The 27,471-nt window shown below is 36.2% G+C and overlaps 2 protein-coding genes across 2 annotated transcripts in view; one reads left to right on the top strand and one right to left on the bottom strand.

Annotated features, from left to right (window-relative positions):
• Positions 1 to 27,471, bottom strand: part of DOCK2 (dedicator of cytokinesis 2) — a 129,106-nt gene that overhangs the window by 45,406 nt on the left and 56,229 nt on the right. The window lies entirely within an intron of this gene.
• INSYN2B (inhibitory synaptic factor family member 2B) lies at positions 924 to 26,866 on the top strand. The gene is made up of 4 exons (XM_071758482.1): positions 924 to 1,081; positions 22,150 to 24,298; positions 25,362 to 25,436; positions 26,496 to 26,866. Exons 2-4 carry the CDS (start codon positions 22,938 to 22,940, stop codon positions 26,680 to 26,682), a joined length of 1,623 nt encoding a protein of 540 aa, XP_071614583.1. The 5' UTR covers positions 924 to 1,081; positions 22,150 to 22,937; the 3' UTR covers positions 26,683 to 26,866.

Here is a 27,471-nt window from a genome sequence, read left to right as displayed (position 1 = left end):
TCTTCAGACTCCTGAAAACATCCAAGTTGGCCCAGAATTCTTTCATTTGAAATTGATAGGAAGGAAACACATTGGCACAGAAATTTTGAAATCATTCTAGAGACATAAGCTATTCACAGATAAAATATTGCAAGAAAGAATAATTTTTTTAATTCTGCAGGCTTTTAAGTAGATATTACAGAACTCTGTAAAACCTCTATAGAATACTATTGCTTTCATCTCTCAAAACTTCTTTTAAACTTCCTTAAAGGAAGTACTTTATGTTTCTCAGTTCCTAAAGCATAAATGCTGAAAGCTGTAAAGCAATTTATAACCCTCAGGTTTTACTGTAACTTACTGAAAGGCACAAAGAATCTCAAGCAATAGCAGTGACCTTAATGGTTTGCAGTTTTCCTTTCAGAAAGTGAGGAATCCTCCTTATTGATGCTTTTAATTTGCTGAGGCTTTGATTACTGTTTTAAAAGTGAACCTGCTTTAAGTGCTTTGATTTTACTAAAGTAAGGGACCAAGAAGTAGATGAGCATGCAAAATATTTTATAGGTTTACTTGGATCTTTTCATCACACTGGTTTACAATTGACACAAGGGGACTCCCTAGCCGCTCTGACCATAATATAATTTCCCCCTGGTACTGAGCACAGTCTTAGTGTAGCTCTGAATCACTTTATAGTTTTTATATCAGAAAGGCAACAGAAGCTCCCATTACCACGGTGTCAGCTGCAGTTTGCTGTACACAACCATTTTGTCTACCACTTAGAGAAGGGAAGGGAAAGGAAGCTTTCCTGAGCTTCAGGGTATGACCACTAGAGGTCTTTTCACTCCGGTATGTAACCTGCTATTCAGTTTGCACTGCCTTTTTCTCTCTCTCTCTCTTTTTTTTTTTATTTTTTTTTTTTTTTTTTTTTTTATTTATTTATTCCTACGTGAGCAGACCCAGCACACTTCTTGCACATAAACAGGGAAAATTACAATATAAAGGAAGTATTATACCTTCTTTTGGAGTAACATTAGTGCTAATGAGAGGCTTGCCTACTTTTTAAGACTAAGAAGACATTTTCTTCAAGCGAAGCAAAATCTTTCAGGTAAGGAATCGTGTGTTCTCGGGTACTGATGCTCTTCTATAAAGAAATGCTGGTTTTCCAGGTGTAGTAGTTCACTTTCACAGTTATGAATCAGACAAACCTTTTCTGTGATGTTAAATGTATAGCTAAAAGTAATAATGAATTGCAAAGTATTCAGTAGTGAAATTGTGTGTGTGGGGGGGGGGGGTCTCCTGATGTCTTGATTTTGAAAAAATTACTAACAGAAGTTAGAGTACTGTACATGCAAAACTGCTTATATTTTTAGTTACACATTTGCTACAGAATGCCTTCTGTACTCATGTTAAATAATCACTTTGTGAAATGAACAGCATTTCTTCACAAGCATTGTTGTAGCATGTTGCTTAAATGCATAAGGACTTATTTAAGACTTAAAGGTTATTTCTTTTGTTGAAACCATCTTGTAAAATTTGTCCAGCTATATCTGAGCTTAGGGTACAGCATGAATGCCTACTCTTGCTAACTGTGTTTGGTGATACTGAAACTAATATTTCAAATTTAAAATATTAAGGAATTATATGCCTGATTACTAAAAGGAACCATAAGCAAAAAGCACATACTGCTGGGCAGTACCTCACACCAAACCTGTTAAATTCATATCCATGGCACTGAATGATACATAAAGAAGGTGACCATAGATCTGGCTTGCTACCAAAACCTCCTACATTTCCAAGCAGAAAACACACAATTACTGTTTGATACTTAATGATTTTCTTCCTAGCAATCTCAACTATTAAAAATTAACTGCTAGCTTCTTTATAGGTTAAAATCTTGCTGCTCCCTCCTAATCCCTAAAAGCCAGCAATAAAGATTTGTTTCTCAGATGCAGCCTTGGCTCTTTAAAGTACCCCTGCTTTCAACATCACCATTCTCACTGGTAGAACTTAATTGTAATATAGGATTGTGAAAAGCTCGGATCAAAACTGCAAATCTCTATCTATTCACTTAAATTCTTCAATGCTGTTTAAGTACATCTTACTAAAACATGCAAAGAGCAGGAACTACTTGAAAATACATGAAGTTCTGCACAAGGACAATCTATTACACTTTGGATGCAGATTGGATTGAATCACATAAAAAGGGTGGTGACAGAGAAAGTGTAGCTCTACAGATAAATCCTAACAAGTTGTTTCTCTTGTGTTAGGATCTATCCTGTGTATTACAGAAGAAAACTTATTAGAATTATGTCAAATGTATAAAAAAATTCATGTATAAAAAGTAAACACTTGACAGATGAAAGAATATTAGCAGAAAAATTAACAGAAATAACTCTGGGTACTATGCACTTCCACGAAGAAATCTAGTAAAGTTTTTTACATTTTACTAAAAACTTAACACATTGATTCCATCCTAAAAACATTAACTTCTATTTCTAATTTAATTTTATTTCTATTTAAATGTAAAAGAACACAGAACACAAATAGCACTTCATTATATTTTTTTTAATTAACCAGTTGGCTAACAACCCTTCAAAAACTGGTAAAGAAATATGTAAATGGATTATGAACAGTGCCCTTACATCAGGAGCAGGAATACAGTTAGTCAAAAAAACATGAGACAGAGGAGAAAATGCCTTAGAAAACTTCCAAACTGTCCACTTTAAAAAAAGCATAATTAATATCAAATTTATGAGATATAATGTTGGCTGACTTAAGTATAAACACTACAAAATAGTGGCTAAATTGAAACAAATGCTGTTTTGGTTAAGTATATACAAAGGACATCAAAAGGGATCCCAGGTGTATGCTGTAAACCAAATAGGGCTTTCTAAGGTAAAGAGGCATGAGAGCAGAATCTAGTCCACTGAAAAAAAAAAAAGTGCATATTAGCTGTGTGTGAAACATACACAGGAGAAGAAACATCTGAAAAACACTGGGGTAATACGAGTAAGATGACAAACTTCAACACCTAGCACCCAAATCCCAGCATACTTTCTAATAGCAGATGGTATCAGGTTGCCATAGTAACTTCAAATAATACCAGGACCACAAGAATGAGGAAAGCAAACACACTGGAAAAAATACAGCAACAGAAATAATGCTGAATGAAACTACACTGATTCTAATATAGTAGAAGTATTTCAGTGGCTGTGGGATGGGTAATCTTTGTTCAGGTGTATTTCTGAAAGGACTAAAACTTATTTTATGTAGGCAGTTATTATATTTATCCTCATTCACAGCGCGTGAGTGACACAGAGCCCAGGTGTAAATATACCACATGTACATCATTATAAGGCAGTAAAACCAGAAACCTTAATTCCTAATAATTCAAAGACTTCTGAAGGTCAAAGATCATATAGTTATTTTTACATTCCCTTTTTAGCACAATAATGGATGCTTTAGATGCTCAATTTAGTTAACTTCATGATTCATGTAAGGTAATTCATGTACCTCCTTTACATACCTTACATAAAACCATTCTCACAATCTATAACCCCAGAGTCACTAATGATGGTTCAACACTTGATTAATGCAGAGTTTTCTGTATTGGGCAAGGAGTCCTATGCAGAAGATGAAACATTTCTGTGGTGTATGAAGCAACCATACTACACAGAAGAGATTTAATTCTGAACTCCCAAGTTAAGCCAAGAGTTTCCAAATACATCATATGTTAGTGACAGTAATTGTCATAATGGTGCAAATATAAAGACTGACCAAGAATTTCTACAGCCAGATAGCTTTTAGTTCAGGAGCACTTTCCTCTAGAAAGTGATGTATTTATTTTCTTTAGTGTAATCAAAGAATAGCTGACCAATAAACTGTTTCAATCTAATGTTAAAAATCACCAGTATTTACATTGCAGCACAAGCACATAATTGAGAAGGCCTCACAATATTCTGCTTTCACATAATTAATTGAGTCCTGACACCTGTTTAGTGTCAGGAGCTAAATAAAGAGCAGCATGATTTCCAGAAAAGCATGGAAGACACTTGCTGGTGCCATGAAGAACCAGCATGGTTTGAAGACACAGGTCCTTAGATAACCCAACTGAGCCTTGGGAAGTGTGCAGATATTGAGGGTAGGACAAAAACCTTCAGCTTATTATGCAAACACTAAACAACAACTATCTAAAAGTTAAAAAAAAAAATTAAAAAGGCAGAACTTGCAGTGACCTTCTAATGTAGTTTTCTTCCCCAGAAACTGACACCACTGCTGGTCATGTGCTGTCCCCTAAACCATGCTGTTTTCTAGCTGGAAAAAGGGCAAAAATGCAAACATGAGAATTGGCTGCTATGCAACAACCTGGAGTATCCATCAGGTGCACAGACTATGTCTACAATGGGAAACAGCTCCTAATCCACACAGACTTCTAGTAGATGCTAATTAGTGCAACTTACTAATAGTTGATTTACAATAACAGATTCATCTGCTCTTTGTAGGTCTGAGTTGTTAATTTTACATTTTACGTTTACACATTCATATAGTTCTCTGGATCTGTCTCCTTGTTTTTATAGCTGACTGAACAGAATCTTAGGCATCCTATTTCTCCATCTTACTGACAGCTTTTCATTTGACTGAACACATTCTGGGCAGTTTTAGCTTGTTCTGTTGCCTTTTCAGTCATATGATTTACCCAAGAAGATACACAACTATAAAAAAAACAGCCTACGAGGTGGAAAAATATAGGACAATATTGCAACACAATGAAATAGTAACTAGGTGCTTTGTAACGTTTAAGGATATGTTAAAACTTGGAAAAGCAAGACAATTTAAAAATTGCCACTTATGACTTTTGCAGATACAGATAATAACAGTAAATATGCTTTAAAGCATGAAAAAAATACCGTGAGTTTTTTTAGAATATCCTTTGTCATCTAGTTTTATTTATTTTTAATTTTGTATTTATTTCCCAGCAATATTGCAAAAAAAAAAAAAAGATCACACATCCTTTGCATTTTTTTGGCTGCTGATGGGTTTTGTTGGTTGGTTGCATTTTTGCCATCATTCTACTCCAGAATTTCTACTACAGACTCTGCCTAGGACAAACACTCAACTGTAATTGATTTACTTTGTACTTAAGTCTGTGCTCCAACACAGTTGTGCAATTTACTATGTTCTTCAGCATATTAACATTGTGTTCATCTTTGATATCTATGTACAAATAAACTTGATAACATTATCCAGTATATTACATTATATACATTACATATATACATTATATAACATTAAGTGAGAAGTCAGTCATTTGGAACGAGCACTCTTTGCTCTGACACTGAACTAGTGTGCCCAAAGCACAGCTGACAAAGAAAAACAAAAAAAATCAGCTGTTTGACCTCCTCACTTAAACCACTGCTGTCCCCATTCCTCAGCTCTGCTGCATCAGATGAACTCTCCTGTCCTTGCCTTCAGGGATTAATGCAGCTTCAGGCTGCATCTCTTCCTTTCTCCTCTGCAATCCACTAATTGTTCCACCACAGTTCCTTCAGCTCATTTCCAGACAGGGCTCACAGACCAGAAGAAACTTCCTGCCCTGGTACATAGGACATCCACTGAGAATGCCAAGTATCTTGGTGCTATCAGTCTGCTTATTTCATGATTTTCTTATTCACAGTTTTCTTTCACATTTCTTATTCACATTCTCCATTCCTCAGTTGCCACTAAGCCAGCAGATGACTGTAGCTGGTAAGGCATGGCTTGTCCCACCAGCTGTCCCCGTGTCCTCACACCCATGTCAGACACCGCAGTCAAACAGCACCACCATGTGCAGAACAGGCAAGCCAAGAGTAAGATTAAAAATATTATTCCCAGTTTATTTTCTGTAGTAAAGCCTGGCCAGACTCTTGCATTTAAATGGACTGAAAACTGAACTGGGAACTTGAGAGTGATACCATGGCTGGGGTGAGAAGGAACTAGGGCAGAGGTGTAATGCCTAACAACAGAAATTACAGGAGAAGGAATAAACAACTACACAGGGCTACAAAGCAAAACACACTAGCTGCAAGGGAGGACAACTGGGTATAGAGAAAAGGGCAGACCTGAGCAATTTACATCTTATTTCTAAGCCATGTATTTTGAACTTATAATGTGTAGACAAACATCTTGGATGGTGGTTCACCTCCTTAAAACTAAACAGAGCCATCCTGTGTTCCCAGAACTAACTCACTCTTTATTTGATTTTAGTCTTTTTCAGATGCACTCTCCAAAGTCTGAAAAATTAAATTGAGCTTCAACTACATGATCAGAGATGAGACTAATATATTTGCAAATGGTTAAAACCAGCTTTATCATAATAGTTCTGCTTCAAATTTCTAAATTTCATATAGCTCCCAAACACTTCCTCTTGTTTCTTACACTGATTTTACAAGGGAAATTAAGAAAATAAAAAGTTATACCACAACTCACACCCATTACACTAACAAATATGTCTGTATGCAGAAAGTTTAATATAAATATGAAACTGCCCATAGAGTTTAAAAATAGTTCATACTATGCCCACAGCCAGTGATGTTAAATGCATCCAGTCTGCATAAATGGAGACTTCCATCAAAGAAAAGTAGTGTAACCACCTGGTTAGTGTGACACAGCATGCATATGAAGATTTCATATAGTTTTCTAACTAGATAGCTCTTAAACACAATAAAATATTATTAAAGCAAGCTGTGATGTGAAAAGGTGTTACAGGAACTTACTAATGTTGTTCTGTCAAGTTGCTACTCTCTACCATAAATGAAAGAAGGGATAAAGTACACAGAAACCATATTTTCATTTTCAAGTAAAACCAAAGGATTAACTAGCAACTGTTGGAACAGTTTAATTTAATATTTAATATATGAAAATACAGAAAGTATATCCAGTAGGGGTTTATATCAGGTTTTGAGGTTTTTTGTAATATTTGTCTACAACTTCTAAACATGAAAAAAAATCTTGGTGTGTAGTTAGAAAAGTAACTGACTTTTTAAAAAGTTAAAAAAAAATATCCTTTACAAGAAAGAAAACTTTCATGTTGAATCTTGGGTAAACTGGTTAAGAGAAACCATAGGAAATACTCAGTGAAAGGAGAAAACCCCATGTGAACACATGCATAAAAACGGAAGGATAAAACTTAAAAATAATAATAAAAAAAAATTAAAAATCACAGAATTACTTTGCTAGCAGGTATTCTGCAAACTATTGCCAAATAAGCATCCTTCTTATCATCTTGAGGTGTATCACTTCTAAGTTGTCCCAGTTGAACTTGTTTCAGTTATAGCATTACAGAAACAAAGAATGCAGAAACTGATAATATATAGAGAAACTTATCAAAATAGCATTTTCTTCACCTATAACTTGTGCTCATGCTAATCTCTTTCAAGGGGATTGTGTCATACTAACACATGAAACCTGGGCTCTTGCAGAATCAGGAATACTCATTTAATAACTCTGCACCAGCCCAATGAGAGCTGAATTCATTAGGTACTTAATAGAAAACTAAGATGAATATGAGAGGAGAAATTCCTCTCAAAAACTAAAACAGGGAACATTCCAGCTCTTGTTTTTTCTTTCCTCTACTACATGAGTAAAAGAGAAATAAGTCAAAACCCTATGAAAGGTAAGCTCAATAGTACAGGGGAGGAACTACCACATAATTACAGGTAAGGGTATATATGTAACCATACATAACACATGTAGGAACACAGGAGAGAAATGGGCAACATAGACTGTGTTTCACAGCTACAATTTATTAAAGAAAACTGCTGAGAACTTATATGGAATTTAACAGAAATGGAATTTAACAGAACTTTGTATAAATACTACATTTAACAAACCAGAGCTAACAATTGGAATTTATTTTTAAGTGACTTGCTTTGATTCATACTAATGACTAAGCGTAACTGCTTAGTTCATACTAATTTATTTTTTTAGCACAAATAAGCATGCTCAAAGGCAGCACCACTACCTTCTGACAACAAATAACTTTCTCATTCTAAAATTCACAAAAAACAATTGTCCTCAGAATAAAAGGTGAGTACAGATAGAACAGCACTGTTTTATAACAGCCCTGCCCAAAATTCATTTTCAAAATGTTTGCAGCATTTTAGCCAACACAAATCTAAATACTTAGGGCTGCCAATGTCATCTGAGCAGATGAACTCCTTCATCTTACACCAACTATAGGAGAAAAAGACATCCTCTGCTGTGTTGCCTTACTGACAAAATATTCAGAGCTATATGCAGCAATATATTTTCCCTAATCAGTACAATGGGATTTCATCTAAAGAGATTGTTTTCTTAACAAACAAAGAGTACCAATATGGCATGGGCTTAAGCTCTGCCAGGGGAGGTTTAGGTTGGATATTAGGAAAAAATTCTTTACAGGGAGGGTGATCAGGCATTGGAATGGGCTTCCCACGGAGGGGGTGGATTCTCCATCCCTGGAGGTTTTTAAAAAAAGACTGAACGTGGCACTCAGTGCCATGGTCTGGGAACCACAGGAGTGGATCAAGGGTTGGACTTGATGATCTCAGAGGTCCCTTCCAACCTGTCTGATTCTATGAATATCTTCCCCTAAATCCAGAATAATCCAGAAATAATGAGGAGAACTGCATTCCTAGCAGAAAACAATCAATATTACACTCATATATAAGCAGACCTGATCAATGAGCCAGAGTGCCAGAGAAATGGCATATTTGAAAAATAAAATGTTATGCCTCATATTTAGTGTATATGTCTACTGAACACTTATATAAGTCTCTTACTTTTATTATCAGTGCCTACAATGCAGAATGTGTGGAAGTATCAGTATACATCTAATACCAGAGACACATGACAAATGATTAGAACTACTACAACCTACACCTACACTAAGCACAATTTTTAATTAATGTTACTTGATTTAGCATCAGTTTTAGAACCATCCTACTGGAACTGTTCATAAGAGTTTATCAGGTGATAGTATGTTGAATCATCATTCTTATGCCATTCCATTGAAATGATACAGGACCCATTTATGAAGCAATACTTTTTTTATAGTTTTAATTTATTAATGGATATGTTTAAGATCATCTCTACAGACCTGAAGGATAGACAAGCATTTGGTACATGGTATACCATCACATATTCAACACAATTAGAGATTTATTAAAAATAATAATCTCTTGGGATAATCATTACAGTATGGTTTATAAACAAATTAGTCATCCCTTGTTTAATTCAGCATAAATCCATTGAGCTGAACATTACACTACAACTCCCTAAATCTGAATTTTGTAATCTACTGTGCAGTTACTATTCAAATAAAGACCTCTCAGAATTATGACTGCAACATTATAATATTAACAAGAGTTTGGAAAGCTAGGGGCAATTCTAGAGCTCTTCTTTAACTTCAAAGGATACTGGAATCAAACTTCCCATTTGTATCATTATCAGTTTTGAAGGCATGCTTTATAAAGAAGAAAAAAAATTAATTTCTTCTTCTGTATTTTAATTTTAAAGGATATTGCTAATATTTCATAGGTTAAACCAGAACTTACTACACTGCAGAGCTTAGAGCCAGGGTATTTTTTCATTAAGAAAAAGTGAAATCAGCACAAGATGCTGGTCTTTCCCAAAGAATTTCTTATATTTGGAAAACATGTTACAAAAAGCCATCGACTGCTGAAGTAATTTTTATTTTTTATTTTTAAATGGGACCATAGTTATATAAGATAAAAGTAACTTTTATTTCATCTCCCCTTGGTACCCAGCTTCTAAGATTGCTAAATATAACAAACATTTACATATTTAAATAATGTTAGCAACTAATTACAAATAATTTGTAAACAATTCAAAGACAAAACAGAGTTTGCAAGTAAACAAAAGAAAGACTATTGTATATATATTGATGCCAAATGAATAAAGCAATAGAGAAGGAGATTTCAAATGCAGGAAGAGAAATGGAGCTCCCTTAACCCTTCAGATTATCACAAAAACCTACATGACAGTGCAATTAGAGAGTTCCAGGGCATTAGGTCACACTGAGCAGGTTGTGTACAGCTCAAGTCACAGATGCTCTGGAAGAACAGAGTAATCAATCATTAAAACAGGAAACCAATAACATAGTCACCATGGTTTTGAAGGACAAAGAAAAAGAACTTTCATTCTTTTGAATTCAAGAGCACATTAGTAAAGGTTTCACAGCACTGTCTGTAGAAGTTTTTTGCTGGCAAAAATGGAAAAAAAGCCAAACAATGTGCACCATAGGCTGGCAGAGTGGTTTAGACTGGACACTGCTAGCAGCTAAAGAAAAATGAAAAAAACCCACAAAAACCAAAACAAAACAACCACCCACAAAAAACCCAAGAACACCACAACACAAACACACACACATACAAAAAAACCCCCAAATCCAGCCCCTGTCTCTGTAGGTGGCTCCCCCTGCTTTATCTCTGGTGCTTCCCCCCAGGTCTGGGGCACATCAGCATTTCAAGACAAGATAAGAGAGGAAGCAATGTCATGTTCAAGCCTATGTAGCATCACTGGGACATAAAAAGTTTGTGAAAATAAGCTTTGCCAGTCTGGTAACAGAAAGAGAAACATTACTGCAGATATTACTGTGTGAATCCTATTGCTTTTTTGAAAGGTATTCTCAAAACAAGACTAGGAACACAAACATCTCTATCCATATTAAACTGGAAAGAAAAAATACCACTGAACTAGGTCACTTCTGTTATACAAGGCTATTCAAGCCTTTAGGCTGCCAGCTAGACAGCCTCATAAGGTTTTGTCTGGTCTTAAAGTTAGACAGAGCAATATTGACAAATTACACACAACTATGTTTTTGTGGCTTCTATACCTTATTTTTTAACTTGTGTTTTATTAATTTATTTTTACAAGACAATACACAAAATGAAATGCACATCTAATTATTTTTGCTAGGATAACCCAAGCTTCTTTAACAGATTCTAGGTTATCTGCCTTGCTCAAGTTTGTGGCAAAGTAGTAATTTGGTTTGCTGTCCAACTTTGTTTGGAAAACCCTGGAAAAACTACATGCCTGAAATGAGAGAAGGAACCAAATAACCAAATCCACATAGTTTATATTTTGTCTTGTTAATCACACATGAATGCATTTCAAAATTTATTGAATCAGATTGCTACTTACCCAAGTTAAACCTGAAGCTATTCCCAAGATGACTTTTCACAAAGATATTTACTGTTTAAAATAAAAACCACTCAAGTTTTGTGAAAATAAAACCATTGCAGAGCCACTAAATTAATGTACAGCTTGTATGGCATAAGGAAGAAAGAAAGAAAACTTTTATAAAATTATTGACATCACAATAGCAGGCAAACATATCAGGGGGAAAAAAAGAAAAAGAAAATTGTTCTTTATTCCAGAGACAGTGAAACAGGGCAGGCCATGATACACATTACATAGCCACCTCAGAGCAGAGATTGCTGCTTCATTCTCCATCTCACTACAGATGCTGCTATCATGTAAAATACGCAATTACATGGCCCATTCTTCATTCCTGAAATAAGATAAAAGCATACCTGAAAGGACAGGGAAAGTGATTTTAAGGCAATAGTAATTTACTTATGTGATTAACTTACATATTAACTTACATATTCCCTTGGAATTTCACATCTTTCACAGAATATGAGGAGCATGATTTCCTATTAATTGGTGAAGCCTAATACACATGTATTGTCTTCCTGTCTCTAATTTTACTGCCTTTACTTGTGGAAAACTAATTTCAGAATATAAGGTACTTTTGCAGATACTTATTCCCATGCTTTTTTGAGTTATGCTTATTTCAGTCCCCACATATAACCGTGACATCTTCCAAATGTCAACCTCAGTAAAGGCTGAATAACAAAAACCACAAAACTTAATGACAACCAAGTATCACACAGCTCACTATGGTGAAGATTTATTAGACCTGTCTACCAAGGATTAACTTCTCTATCTAAATATAACCTTGTTAATTAAAATAAGATCTGAATTTACACAAATAATAAAATCAGTTACAAGATACAGATACCAAGAAAAACCTGACATGAGGAAAGGCAAAGAAAGAGGCTTTTCTTTTTGCCTTTGACATCACTGTGACACTTGCTTATGTTGCCCAGAGAAACAACATGGTGTTAATTTCTTCAGCAAGGTTCAGAACCCTTGATGTTTTCAGAGAACTTCATCTTTCCTCTATGACCACATCAGAAGATTATTCAGAGATGCCCCACCATCCTCTGCGTTCTGTCATCTTAGAAACTCATCAATGTTAAGCACTGCCTTTACTAAGATGACACTCAAATACTGATATAAGCTTTTGAGATATTTTTTTTCACAAGATCATTGCAGCTCTGCATTTTGGAGCCATTCCAGAACACTATGCACCAGATCCAGTCATTCTAAATGCCTCTAACAGGAGATATATATTTGTGTGTGTGAATAATCTCATACTTCATAGTGTTCTGAGATCAACCTCCATCTCCACACACTGAAGTTACCATCTCATTTTTTTCTGTCATTGTTAATCCTACACAATTGCATAGAATTTGCTTTATCCTTTTACTTTATGCATAGTTATGTTGTGTGCCAAAAGATCCATAGCTACTGAATCTCAGATTCTGAGGTTTAGTGCATTGTGGCACCTCAATAATCTCTAACTGCAGAGTCTCATTGTTTTTATTTAGGTGTTATACAGCTAATATTAAGAAATAGTGAATATTATCAGGATTAAGAGCTTAATATACTAAAGCAATAAATTCACAAAGAGAGGTAAATGACTGAAAGGAAAACTGCAAATTTATCCTCCCAGTGTGTTTGGTTTTAACATGCCACTCAGCACTTGAATCAAGGGCATTTGGGTTGCACCTGAGTCCCTAAGTCAGAATTTTTCCAGCTTACTGCACTGACAAATAAACAAATCTGGATAAAGAGGATAAGTATATTTTCTTTCTAAAGACCAAAGATGTTTTTTTGTTGGCTTATTTAACACTCCATATTCCCACATTCCCCAGTACCTATTAGTACTGAGACACTAACTCTTGTAAAGGACACAAAGAATAAGTCATCCAGTTCTTTGTCTTACTCCAGTGGGACCAGATTTGACAGATGTTTCATTTTATTGTTTTGAAGAAAGAATATTTAGGCAGAATATATTAAAATAATGCTACACATAGCAATAATGATATAGTTTAGAATTGGTATGTCTGTGAAAGAGTGCACCACAGAAAAGCTTACAGGTGATGCCTGGGGCTCCAAACACTGGGAGTGGTACTGATCTCACAGAAGAATTGTAGGGCTACATTATTTTTCAGGCTGCAAATAATTAGTTGAAGTGGGCTTTTTGAAATCCCCTCCTCACAAACAGCAAGGTTTTTGAGAAGCAACTTTTCTCTAATTTTAGAAATGCTAGTCAGCAAGTTAGTGTACTAGACTGAAAACATGACTGGAAAAAAGTGGCATCAGAAATATCAAAGAAACTAGAACTGCAATATTCCTTATGGATTGAAACGGGAATACTGCACAATAGATCAGATGCAAGCAAAGCAAAATATACTTCTACTGTCACTTACCATTATTAGTTATAGCACTGAACTGTTGAATTGTTAAATATCCAGTCAGGACACTGAGTGTTGTCTTAGCCTTGAATAAATTCTTGTAAATATCATAAATCAGGACTTTGAGTTTCCCTAACAGCTACACTACAGACAACATGTAGCAAACCTAAAATATGCAGGTGCAAAGTCAGTGGAAGAGAGCAAGCATGTCCAAAGACTCTACATGAGAATTACATGATAGAATTTACATGCAATTGTCTGAAATCCGTGTTGTTACCTCTGCCACATCAGTAGATCGGTGTATTTTAAGTAACTTACAGCAGGAAGTCACAATAAACACAGGTTTTCCTCTTGCTCTATTCTCACCTGTCACCCTCAAGCATGGATAATTCTTGCTCATGGTAGGCCGAGAAAAAAATGAAACAGAAATCATAGAAGAACCCAAACTACCAAGCTTGTTGTCAACTATATCACTCCTTCATTTTGCAAGCACTCAGGGACAAGACATGCCAATAGGTTACGGTTTCTTGGCAGATGACACTGCAGGGAGGTAAAACCTGTGAAAAGATCCCTCTGGTATTGAAAAGTAGCCATGATCACAACAGAAACCAGACTTTCTCAGTAGCCATGATCACAACAGAAACGAGACTTTCTCAGAGGATTCACTAGCTCATTTTATGTCAGCCTACATTCTTTCTCCACCAGCTGCTTTTTGTAACAGAAGTAGGGGAGCTTATGGTTAGTATCACTCTGAGCCTATGTCCTGCCAGTAAGCACAATTCCAGTCTCCCAGCAGTTACTGTCAGCTAATGTATTTTAACCCAGTCTCTAAAATGCCATAATTCAGTTTTCTCACATTGAAAATGTTTTCCAAAACCACCAGTTGGAAAGAGATACAGCAAAGTATATTCATGTACAGCTAAGTACATGAATATACAGCCACACTTACATTTCTGATGTCATTCACTGGTAAAAAAAGCTTCAAGATGCAGATTTTAAATTGCAACCCTGTGGGTTCTGGCACAATTGTGGGATCTGGCACAATCCTTGTACATAGATTTCAATATCTCTATAGGAAACACAACACTGAAGCCTTAGGAGAATGTATTTCAGAAACCTCAGAGTGGTTTCTTCTCTCACACTCTCCCAGTATATACAGAAGTTTTGCAATCTCAATGAGAGGAACAGTTGGCTCCTTATATTTATTGAAAACTCTGAGGTACTGAGGTGGCAAAAAAACAAACAAACAAACAAAAACAAAAAACAAACAAACAAAAAACCAAACCTGCTAAATATTTCTGCACTCTGCTTTGTTATGTCATTCTTCTTGCTCTGAAGTGATAAATTAATTGAAAACAGAAACCAACTGAAAGAAAAGGCATTGTAGCAAGTACCCTCAAAAGTTGTTTTTGAAGGTAAATACTGTAATGATGAAAGTGCAGAAGTTCACTGATGTGATATGACATATTAAGGAAAGTAAAGGATTAGCAGGAAATAAAAATACAAAAAGCAACTCCCACCTGTAACTTGCTCCTCTCACCCAATACAAGGAAAAGAATCTTTTGTTAATAGATGAGCAGCTGATATGAGCCAGAGCTCATGTGTCAGGTAAAGCAGGGGATAACAAAACACTATGCCAAAATCCACGTATTAAATATACAACATACATTCCCCATAGCAGTCTTCTCAACAAAAACACACAGAAAAAATGTGACAAGCAGTGGCAAATTCTCACCACAGGAACCACGTAAAAGTAGTTTTTAAGTTTGCTATGCAGGAAAAGTATTAAATGCGGCTTTTATAACTAGCATAGTTGTTACAACTAGACAACCAAAGTGAAAGTTTAGAAGGTAAGCTGAACAAATAAATACATCTGTCATCAAACTGCTAAGGCCTACAAAGAAGCACTCCCTCTCTCATACATAAAAAGATGTGCATATTTGCCTATGCAGAGACTCTTTATATAACTATATAAAATGTTCAAGATGCCTACAGCTACATGTAGATAAAGCCTAAATATACATCCACAGTGATTTCAGGTGCAATATGTATGCTTACTTTTACACAAACATCAAGTACTTCCCAGTACTTCTCCAGCTACCTGGGAAAACAGTAGAATACCAGATATACATGAGAAAGAGCACTGGAATTTTGTTGTGAACCAGCTATTTGGACACTTCCCAACTCACCAACCTGTCACACTGGATAACTTCCATCTCCCTATAGGCACTCAAGCATTTCTTCAAGAGAAATTTCTCAGTTTTAAGTACACTTGCCTTTGCAAACTAACACTGAGAAAAAAACTTCCTACTTGTGTACAATACATATGTGACTGGATTTATTCACTTACCAGCATGTATTATCTTCTGACAGTAAGCTTTATATTAACAATTCCCAATACATGCTCCAAGAAAAAAAAACAAAACACCTGAGAAACATTTTCTAATCTATGATGAAGCCTATTGTTCTGAAACATACAATGGAATGTATCATCTCTTCAAAGGAGGTAGCTGAACTATTTTTGTTAAAGTAGAATAAAGGAATTTCAAGTACAATAGTTCTGAAAATTATATTCAGAAATAAGATCATCACTATTTTAACTTTCAATGCACCTTCAGCACTTCGTGCAGAATGGCATCACATCATCTCAAAGCATAGCCTAACCACACTCAATTTTAATTTCTAAAACTTGCTTGGCTAAGTTCATTTTTCTGCTGCAGTAAATATCACTGCATCTTTTCTACCCAGCCTCACCAACCTACTTTCCAAATCTTCCTGTAATATTACTCAGAGTTAAAATCCTATAATCTCTTCCATCACTGAAATGTTCCCTTACTGAAGTCAGATGCTTATATCCCCTAGCCTGTATTACTTAGCTGGTCAGTGACCACCTTCACAATGGATCCTCTCTCCATTCACCATAACCCCACCTTGAGATGGTTGACAAAAACATGCAAGCAGGCCTTGTAAAAAAGCTCACGCCCTCTTTTCAAGTCCAAAAGCAGGTTCATTCAGCATTACCAAAACCACTGGAGTAGGGAACAGTTGAGGAACATACACACAACTCCTCTGTGGCAGTGTACAAAATGGGAGCAGGATGTCCTGTGTAATAACCTATAGAATGCTACAGAAGACAACCTGTGCACTGGAGAGAACTCCAGATGCTAAACTATGACAAATTATTCCATCTCTTAGAAAAAGAAAAATTACCTAAACAGCTTTTTATTTTGTTCTGTGGAACCCAAAGCACCAAGACTCCTTTTTGTATTCTATCATTTGCCCCTGTACACAGAGAACATTTAAACACCTCTCCCAGCAGTCTCATCTTTTTCTTTTCCAACTTTTTCCTGTGTATCACACGTTGCAAATTTGCACTTTCAAAAGACTGCTTTTACTTTATAGGCCCTGCACCTTCCATTTATTTTCATCTGAAAATATTGCCTTCAGAAGCCTCCTTGTAGTTCCATCTAACTCTCAGTACTTTACCATCCATTTCCTTCTGCAAGAAACATTATCTAAATTCTGTTGGCTAAAGCTTCCTCCTTCTAGTCTTAAAGGGCTTTTTCAGAAGAGAAAAAACCTTCTCCAAACATTTGTTTCAGTGCCAGTGGAATTCTGGAAGAAAAATTTGTGAAATCATCTCCATTTCCATAACAAGACGCTCACTGCATGACAGACTGCCCTTGCAGTGCATTTTTTTCACTATCAACAACCCCCGGGGTCACCACTGCTGCCTCTGAATGTTGGTTTCATAAAAAGAACGTGACTCTCATTTCAGTCTCTGACATCCTCATCAAGGCCTGGGTATTTGGAAGCTGAAAAATTTATGCTTTGTATCCTAGTGGATAATAATATGTATCTGAAAGAGCCCAAGATATCCAGTCACATCAAGAGAACACTACAAGTTTCTAAACTCCCCCCAAAAATGATGCTACTATACAAGAGCCTGCAATAAACATGAAGGTAATTGTAAAGGTGAAACTATTAAAAACTACTCTGCAGTCCACCAGATCATGATTAATTGCTTTTCAGCCTTACTGAAATTATAAGTTAGCATAAAATAGGACTGTATACTACACTGAGGTTTTTTTAGGTTATAAAAATTTAAGATGTTCATTATAATCCTTCCTAGAATGACTTCCCATGACTGTTGCTTAAGAGGTTACTTTTGAGAGAATACTGAACAACAAAAAGGTTGGATAATAACAATAAGCATTTTGACAGTTACAGAACCACTAAATTATTAAATTGCTGTATACTTTAGATTTTAAAGATTGCTTCCACATTGCAGAGTTTTTTTCCATCCCAGCTGTGAGTTTTACATCTCAAAAGAAAAATCTGCCTCATCATATTTTGGCCAGCATGCATGTTTTAGAACTTGTGCTGCACTGAAAGGAAGAAAGAAGGAAAAGCATCTAAACTTGCCTTGGGTCTGTAGATGGAGGGAGAATAAAGAGTCAGCTTCTAACTATTGTTTACATTTAGGCTTAGAGACAAGGGGATACCAAGTGCAGCTCAGCTAAGCTTGTATCACAGGAAAATCACAGAATCTGGTGGGATGGCTCGCATGACTGGAGTGCTGCCATGGATGGCTACAAGCTCCTCAGAAGAGACAGATAAGGTAGGAGGGGTGGCTCTGTGTGTTAGAGAGTCTCTGGACTGTAGAACTTGAGATCAGGAACAAAAAGGTTGAGTGCCTGTGGATCAAAATCAAGAGGAAGGCCAACAAGGCTGACATCCTGGCGGGAGTCTGTTATAGACCATGCAACCAGGATGATGAGAGTGATGAATTATTCTACAAGCAGGTGGCAGATGTCTCAAAATCACCAGCACCTGTTCTCATGGGTGACTTTAACCTGCCTGATGTCTGCTGGGAACTCCACACAGCAGAGAAGAGGCAGTCTAGGAGATTCCTGAAGCATACAGAGGATAATATCCTGCTCCAGCTGGTAAATAAGCCCACCAGGGATGGGTCCCCATTAGACCTTCTGTTCACAAGCAGAGAGGGGCTGGTGGGAGATGCAGTGGTCGGAGGCCATCTGGGGCACAGTGACCATGAAAACCCAGGGATGCAGGATGCAAGGAGGGCCAACAGTAAAACCTCTACAGTGGACTTCTGGAGGGCAGATTTTGGCCTTTTCAGAAGACTGATTCAGAGCGTACCCTGGGAAACAGCCCTGGAAAACAGCTCTGGAAAACAAAGGGATCCAGGAGGGATGGGTGTACTTCCAGGTTTCATTTCAGAGGGTGATTTTTCTTCTGAAAAGTGGGGGCAAACCTAGATTGAGATCCCTGCAGTGTTTTGTCTGTCATCCAGTTACTAACAAACACAGTTATCTTCCTGTTGAAAGCCCTCACAACATGCTTTTAGCATAGTGACTTTGTTCAGTAACTGAAGACTATCTGTCCAAATCTGTTTCTCACAGAATACTGTGATAAATAAAACAATAAATAATAAACACACGTAAAAGAAATGCAAAACAGTACAAACATGTGGTACTTCTAGGAACAACAGTAGGTTTTTGAGATAACTAGTAAAATGGACATTGAAGGTGTCAAATTCAACTGAATGAATTCAAAATAACATGTCAAATATTTAACTTGTTCCACAAACTGGAGAAAACCTCAAGAACAACCACACTGGCACATCTGCACTCTTCCAAAATCCCCACCATCCTTTAATACTTCCTTTTTCACTTCCTGCAGTTTCCCATGGCACTTACCCCTACCAGCTGCATCCCTCTCCCCATATCTTCAGTCCTTAAACTGAAATATGAACCAAAGAAACATGTTTGATTCTTCAAGAGATGAGGAAGACAGGTGCAGAAAGGATGGAAGAATACTTATAAAAAACAAGTAACACCCTCTTGGGGTCAAATTTCCTCTGCTTGGCTGGCTAAGCTGTCCATGCATTTCTAAGGACTAAAAAGCTTGAGGCTGGAAAAACAGTTTTATGGCTGTTTGAGGTGGCAGGCTTTTCAACTTAATCTTTTCCAGGCAATTATTACCCCCCAGATACGTTACCCCGAAGCCAGAATAAACTGGCACTGAGAAAAAGAGGAAAAGGCAGTGATGTCTGTCAGACTTCCAGTCAAAACATTTGAAAAAAGGAAATTAAAATGTGCACCACTTAAAAATAACATGAACTATCAAGTACACAATTGGCCACCTGATTCAACCACCAGTGAATGAAGAGACAGGAGCAAATCCACAGTGCTAATGCAGCAGAATGACCAAGGCACAAGGTGTTTCCTTGTGACTGATGAGCAGCTGTCCAGAGAATGGACAGGGAGAGAAAGGTTGGATGTGAGGTTGTAGAACTTTTTCAGACATTAAAACCCAGTAAATTTCTTGTACCAAAATCATTGTTGTTATTAATACAAAACATTAGTTGAAGACTGACAAATGCTTTTTGTTGTAATTAACATAAATCAGTACATTGAAACCGTTTTCATAAAATGGACTGTTAAAATTTGTCATGCTTCACTCTTTGTGAAATGAGCAAAACAAGACCTTTCAATTGTTGTGGAAAAAAAGAATGAGAAATTACATCCCAAGACAGGGAATAAGTTATTTAAACTTAGTAACTGTCAATGTTACACTGATTTGTTAACCTAAACACAGACACCTATAACTCATAGAAATCAACTAGTTGGGTTTTCAGGTGAAGCATTTGAGGACTCCTGTCTATGTATTTTTTTTATTTCAGCTTGATATAATATAAACACAGCATCAAAACTGCCATTACAGCTACTCAAATGAACTCCAGCCTAGTGGATGCCAAGATAGCCAAAACACGCACGTAATTAAAAGAGCAATTTGCAAATTAAGACTACAAGAATCTAGCTCACATGCCTCTATAGCCAGCGTGCTCTCCAAAACCCCTAAAGGCTTTTTACTTGTATTTAAACAAAACAAAAAAAAATTCTAAAGCATCTTCTTGAATTTAATTGGGAAGTATAACTTTTAAAGTAATCCATCTGCCTGGAGCACAGCAGCTGTGATGGGAAGTGAAGAATGCAACTACAATACTTGGATAAATTCTCCAACAAAACTTTCAAGAGCCTACAGTAATTACTGGATGATATGAGAATTCAGAACTTGGCACTGGAACTTGATTTGCAGAAACTGAGTTGTTTATTGTGTATACTTGTTTACAGTGAACAAGCAGTACAGTGATTGAAGTGACTCTGTGCTAGCATACTATGGAAGTAAAATTTGGTATTAATGTTTCCTCAATATCTTTGGCAACATTTCTCTCTGCAGAGAACTCATCCAACAGTCATTTTGTATCAAAATTTAATAAAACAATCATATCAAATTATTACTTTGCTTAAATTATATTACATTGCCTAAATGTTACATGAGGCTACATAACAGCTTGGTATAATCTGTATCAAGAACTTTCCCACTGCGCCCATCTCATTAAATCTGCTGTGGGTAAATTACAGCTGGTGAAGTTCATACAGAGTTTAAATAAAAGGTACACAGAGATAATGGAAGTATTAAAGCTAACGAAACCACCAGTGAATAAATAAGGAACAAGATCAATAGTAAATTAACACAATGCTGGGAATTTAGCCCCAGTCTTAAAATTCACTGTAATAGAAAAAGCAATCTAGATTGTATTATTAAAAATCCTACAGAATATTTCCCACATTTGGCAACAACTTCTCTTATCCTATTCTTTTGTAGCAGCTGTTTTCCAAATTAGCATAACATTAAAAATACAGAAAAGATATTTTTCATACAGGTACATCTTATGAGTGAGTTTTGAAAAAATTATTTAAAACCTCCTGCTAGCCCACACTCATCATTGTATACTCCAAATTTTAGCTCAGACTATTCTGGAATTATGTGGTACAAGAAATCACATATTCGAGGAAATCTATCACACAGCAAAAGCATCCTTGACACTGTACAAACCCAGAGAGAAGTCCTTGATAAAATACAAAGTCAAATGCACAGATTTGGAGCAAAGCATACTTGGCAGACACAATATATTCTATCTCAGGAAGCCATAACAAATCTGAATTTTTCACATTTTAAAATATATTTATTTTTCCTTGACCAAGAACTGCAGTGAAATCTGAACACATAGAAATGAGAAACTAAAAAAAAAAAACAAACCCAAACACAAAAACAAAACAAAAAACCCCACAAACAAACAAATAAAAAAATCCCCAAAACTGAGTTATATTTGAACCTCAACTGCCCACCCAATTAAAAATTCACACTTCTATTTCCCGGCTTTTTGTTATTTCATCCACAGCAAGGTTTAATAGCCATTTTCAAAATTGAAAATTTAAATTTTAAGATCTATATTTGGGACCAGATTCAGGCCTGTACACAAGCACGGGTGACAAAGACTACTACTACTCTGTAATATTTTGTATCATTTTTTTCTGTTTTGTACTTCATATGAAGAAAACTTGAGGCACTTATAAAAAAAAAAACAAAACACATTTCAGTTTTTATACAACTATCCCACTGCTGAAGTTATAAAAGAGAAGTTGTTAGAAGACAGCAAAAGCAGATTACATTGTTTAGTAGTTTGTTCACCTACAACTTTTCTTTTTACTTTCAGGAAATATTTCCTGTTATTCTGCATTTTCTGGTCATTCAATCTGAACTACTCTGATGATGCCAAAGTATATACACAGCTTCCCTAAATGAACCAGTCCCTTGGATGTGATTGGCCTTTGGCAAGAAAGGAAGTAACAACTACACACCTATTACCTCTCTCAATAAAACCCAGTGGATGCTCTGTTTTTTCCTGTTCAGAAGTGATTACATTTTGCTTAGCCTTTTGGGAGGACTAGTTCCATTTGCAACTTCAAAGAGATGGCTGAGGAAGAAAAACTCTCTCTAAAGCAAGCAATTCAGTCTGGTATTAATAGATATATCCCAACAGTAAAACTATGCAACAGAAATGAGAATGCCCCCAAAAGTTATTATGCTTGTTCAGACAACATGCAAATAAAACCTATGTGAATGGTCCATCATAAAAAAGCTGAATCACTAATGCAGAGCTGACTGTCAAAAAAGAGCCATCAGGAAAGCCCTAGACTCAACCTCACCATTAATTCAGTCACCTGAAAGCACGATGGCCTACACCAACTCTGTAATACAAAGATAGTGTTAGCTTAAAACACAAGAGTTTCCACTTCAAGAAATTGGTCCTAAATTTGGTATTTAATTTCTCTCTCAGTGTTTTATTCTAAACAGCAATTTAATTAGAAAGCATCTCCTTAAAGAAAGTATGTCAGTTAAAAGTCAACCTACCACCAAGAGGAATGAAATGTGGCTTCATGAGCAAGGTGTCCATTTGCATCTCTAGGACAATCTTAATATACAGCTCAAATGGCAAATTAAATGGGTTGGAAGGAAACACATTACTTACAGACTTTAAATTGTGATTCAATGGCTCAGCAAAACATGAAAAAGCACCCAGTGCTATTGAAAGGGAACAGTCTGGATTCAGCAGATTTTGTGAGACAGCCGCAGCACCGCAGGACCAAATCCCAGCAAGTTCGGTTCAAGGATGATGGTGTGGACACCAAGACAGAACAAGATATTAACCCTTCCCAAGACATTCCCTTCACAACTAGAAAAACTGCAATACTTAGGGATCGCCATTTTTTGCTACATCCATCTCCATCTTTTCCAAGTGCTCAGAAGGGGCTTCGGAACATGGCAATACAAACATCTCCCAGCCTCAGGAAACACTTCCCAGTTTTCAAAAAGAAAAAGCTAAAAGCAAGCAGATCATTAACAGAAATGCAAACTGATCCTGCCAACACTATCCAAGTAAATGGCAATCTTTCTGAACAAGACATTATGTCTTCAGATCTCTGCTACTTGAGAATAACTAATTGCTTGGAAGATGGATTTAGGAACAGTGAGGTGGATGGGCAGCTAAGTCAAAGACCATCAAAAGCACAAAGCAATGGACCCATCCACTCGGATGCTTTCTCAGTACCAGAGAAGACAACTGCTTCTACACAGGTGCCTGAATACATAGATGTGTGTTTTCCACACAGCAATGTTGCCATGGATGCACCAGACACAATCATGAATTTCAGTAATTCACTGCATTCTTCTACTGTCATAAATAGCTATGAAAATACTGAAAACAGCCCACTGTCATTTATTTCTGAAAAAGCATACCCTTGCCTAAGTAATTCTAACAGCAGCAAATGTAATCCTTATTCTGACCTTGGGGAAGTGGAGAAAAGTGATGCTGAGTTGCCTACCACCAGCAAAGACACAAGCATTCAGGAAACTACTCCATTTTCACCTCCATCAAACCACAGTTCACCTTGTTTCCTCAGAGACTATCAACAGGCAGGAGAGCACAACAGAGATTCCAGCTGTGTGACATTAAAAAATTATAATCACACAACCATGTCACTGACCAGCCGTAATGCATCAAAACCTCTTCTGTCACGTAGCACTGAAATAGAGAAAAATTCTACTCAGTCAGATATTTCCCAGTGTAACAGCTGTTTAGAAGGATTTCACATAAAGTCTTATCTGCCAAGGAATGAAATGAAACCACAACACAACCAGGAGATTAGTGAAATAAATCAAATTGATTTGGCATGTGGCGAACTTTGTACCTTACAAGGCAGACTGCAGTCTGTAGAGGAATCCTTGCAGTCAAACCAGGAGAAGATTAAAGTCCTTTTGAATGTAATCCAAGAACTGGAAAAATCCAGAGCCCTCAGTGAAGGGTATGGTGCATTTTAATCTTAGTAATTCGTCAGAAGTGTAAAGCAGAATTCTTTTAACCTTCTTTTTTGTTGTTCTTTTTCAGTAGCAAAGAAAACATTTTCTGGATACATTTACAGACAAGTTTGCAAAAATGATATCTTAAGCACTCTTTTTTTTTTTTTTTGGTATTTGGGCTTTAGCAGAGAAAAAAGTCACTTCACAGTCTGACACTGCATTTACACACCCAGTGTGAGACATAGTTCATTAACTCCCTTTTTTTTTTAGATTTATAGTGTCAGATACAAAGACACCAACACCTGCGAGTTGGCAGTCTCCATCTAACTAAACTGCATGAAGTAGAATGAAACCCAACATTAGCCTAATGTACTAACGTATTCCAATAAAAAAACATGGCAAGACAAATAGTTCTTAGTAGTGAGGTCCAGTAGGCATTTAGTGCCAAAGCAGTCCTATTGTTAAAACAGTTTATAACAGCAGAAAGTCACTTAATTTCAAGAAATTATCACTGCCTTAATTCATGGGCAAGCAAAAGTATTTTTGGCTAAAGCACAGTACCTGCAGACTTTTGAGACCCCATTGCTAGTTAAGTTTCTCAGTACCACAAACAACGAAGATGATTAAAGTGAATGGTTTAACAGCATAAGGCACAATGTCTGGTAAACTTCAAGAGCTTCAATACATCAGGAAGATTTCACAGAGGGAGAAAGTAGGTGTTTAAAAGGGATTAAAACTATGAACGTACAGCTTGTGAAGAGTAGTTATGACAGTACGGCTATTCAAATACTTTTAAGTGTGTTCATAAGAGGCAGTCACCTGTCTAAGTCTTTTCATAACAAGTATCCATGCAAGAACCAACAATCTTAACAGCATGAGATGGAAAAGATGCAAGACAAAAACGTAAATCAACATAGGCACCAAGATTTTTAAAGCAAATTCTAATTTAGAATCTGACACTAGAATCTTCAGTATGGGTAGCAACCGGTGAACAAAATTACTTTTATTTCTGAAAGATTCAGAGATTTCTTAATGGATCTATAAATGCCCATTACATGTCCATTACAGGCGCAACTTCTATCACACTGGGCAAGACCTCAACAACTGCAGCACCTGTCAGAACACAGCATGCATCATTTACAGGTACCTGACTCCTTAACACAAGCCTGCATTATCTGTCTGTACATCTCAAATGCACAATATGATGGTTTACCTCACAGCTACATGAGCTCTCATTTATTACTAATCCAGTTTTTAACAAAACACTAAGTGTTATGTGTGAGGTGGTTTGTTTTCCCAAGTAGAAAACAATTAACACTGGTGCTGACAGTCACTACACTTCTGATAATTCAAACAGAAATTCCCTGCTAATATTACACAGCATTGTTATTAACATGCCTTGAAAAGCTTTGCCATTTCTGATTATGAAATTCCCTTTTAGCTTTACATTTTTAAAGGCTGAGATTTCTGCAATAAATTTAAATCTTGGAAAAGCTTAACATTTAATTTGCCAAATGCCAGTAAGCATATTTTATGTTGCACGTGTTTACGTGCAAAGCAAAACCAAATCTCTCACACTTCTCACTTCAGTAAATGTTTGTTATTAATTTGACTGCTTAATCACTGTCCATAAATCCTTTTGAACCTCACATTTATTCCTTTGCATGCACCTGCTCTTACCTAGTTAACATCTTGGCTCTCATTTGACATCAATAATAATTATGGGCTTCAATGGAGAAATTTAATTGCATTCTAGTTTCCTGTTCACTAATACTACTTATCTCAAAGACTTATGTCTTTCATGTATTTAGGGTCCTAGTTAAGCATCTGTGAGTTTGGAATTCCTGCAGAGCACATGACTGTTAGATTACAAATCAGATTAGGTTAGATCATCAAAATCTGACCAGTGAATAAAATGCAATGAAAGGTCATATTAGCCCATTTCTGTTTTTTTGTCCCTTACTTTTTACCCCATTGTTTTGGGCACAATGCTTGAATTCTAACCTCACATAAACAGAATTGATCCCCTCACAAAAGATTAAGAAATTAAGTCACTCTCAAAGTAACAACATAAACAGCCTTGTGTATTAACAGGATCTGATATGGAACAGTGCCAAATTATTCTAATTAAATAAGCATCCCTTTCACATGTTCTTAAAGAGGGAATTTCTCACTAGCTTTCATCTTTTCATTTTTCCATAGTGTAGAATATGACTTCAGACAACAAGAAGGAAGATTTCATCAGATCTTGAAAATGCTGGATCATGCAGAGAAAAATCCAGTTCCAGCTTCACCTCAGAAGTTGTCATCTGATCATCCCACTCCCGATAAAAAGGAGTTTAAAAGAAAAACAAAAAAGGTTAAAAGAAAATGCTTCTGGTGGATTTGACTACCTTATAGATCCTTTTACATTTCAAAAGACACTAGAGCACTAGGAGGCTTGGGAGCACAACTGACAATGTGCTGTTACAAAATGACAAGCTAAAGAATGTTTAATTAGAATAGCTGATAAGTAAGAAGAATTTATTTAGATCATGTCAATGAATGAAGGTGCATGAAGACACTATTTTCAAAAAAAATTGTATTTCAAAAGAACCTCTCACTTTTTCCAAGAACACTTTCATATGCTTTATAAAGACATTTTGTTTCAACTTCCCAAAAATAACAAGTTTTAAAATACAATGGTTGACAACACTAAGGGTGTCACACAGGTCTCATTGCTTATTCATAAGCATAACAGACTAAAATGAATGAACTTCATTGGTCTTTAAACAAAACATATAGTGGAGAACAAATTCAGGAGAATGGCTCACTGAAATTTATCCTTAAAGGAGTAAATTACAATTATTTCACATCCCCACTGAAATACTGTTCTTCCTGTCATCTAATATTTAACAACAATAAAAGAATTTCAAGTTTGTTTTACAATGCCCTTTTACAGGTTCAACTTCAAAGGCAATCTTTTAGATGTTTCAGCCATTTACCAGACTTGCCTGAAAAAGATCATAAAATCAGAAAACAAGAAACTCTCTGATTCTAGTCTTAGTCACCAAGTAAGCTGTATAAGTATTTCCAAAGAAAATAATCCACAACTCACTCCTCAGGGCAACCTGTTCCAAAATTTTCTTCTAATGTATGATCTGAATTTCCGATATTCTAGCTTATGGCCTCTACATCT

The sequence above is a fragment of the Heliangelus exortis genome, chromosome 15 (assembly GCF_036169615.1).
Source record: "Heliangelus exortis chromosome 15, bHelExo1.hap1, whole genome shotgun sequence".
In the NCBI taxonomy this organism is placed as follows: Eukaryota; Metazoa; Chordata; class Aves; order Apodiformes; family Trochilidae; genus Heliangelus; species Heliangelus exortis.
Note: the sequence above shows the minus strand (reverse complement) of the source record. Positions and strands in the feature narration are given on the sequence as shown.

Bases quoted from the DNA above. Each gene is read 5' to 3' on its own strand.
- INSYN2B (XM_071758482.1), top strand. From the start codon at position 22,938: ATGGGTTGGAAGGAAACACATTACTTACAGACTTTAAATTGTGATTCA. The intron at 24,299-25,361 runs GTATGGTGCATT...TGTCCATTACAG, and splicing joins TCCAGAGCCCTCAGTGAAGG to GCGCAACTTCTATCACACTG. The intron at 25,437-26,495 runs GTACCTGACTCC...ATTTTTCCATAG, and splicing joins ACAGCATGCATCATTTACAG to TGTAGAATATGACTTCAGAC.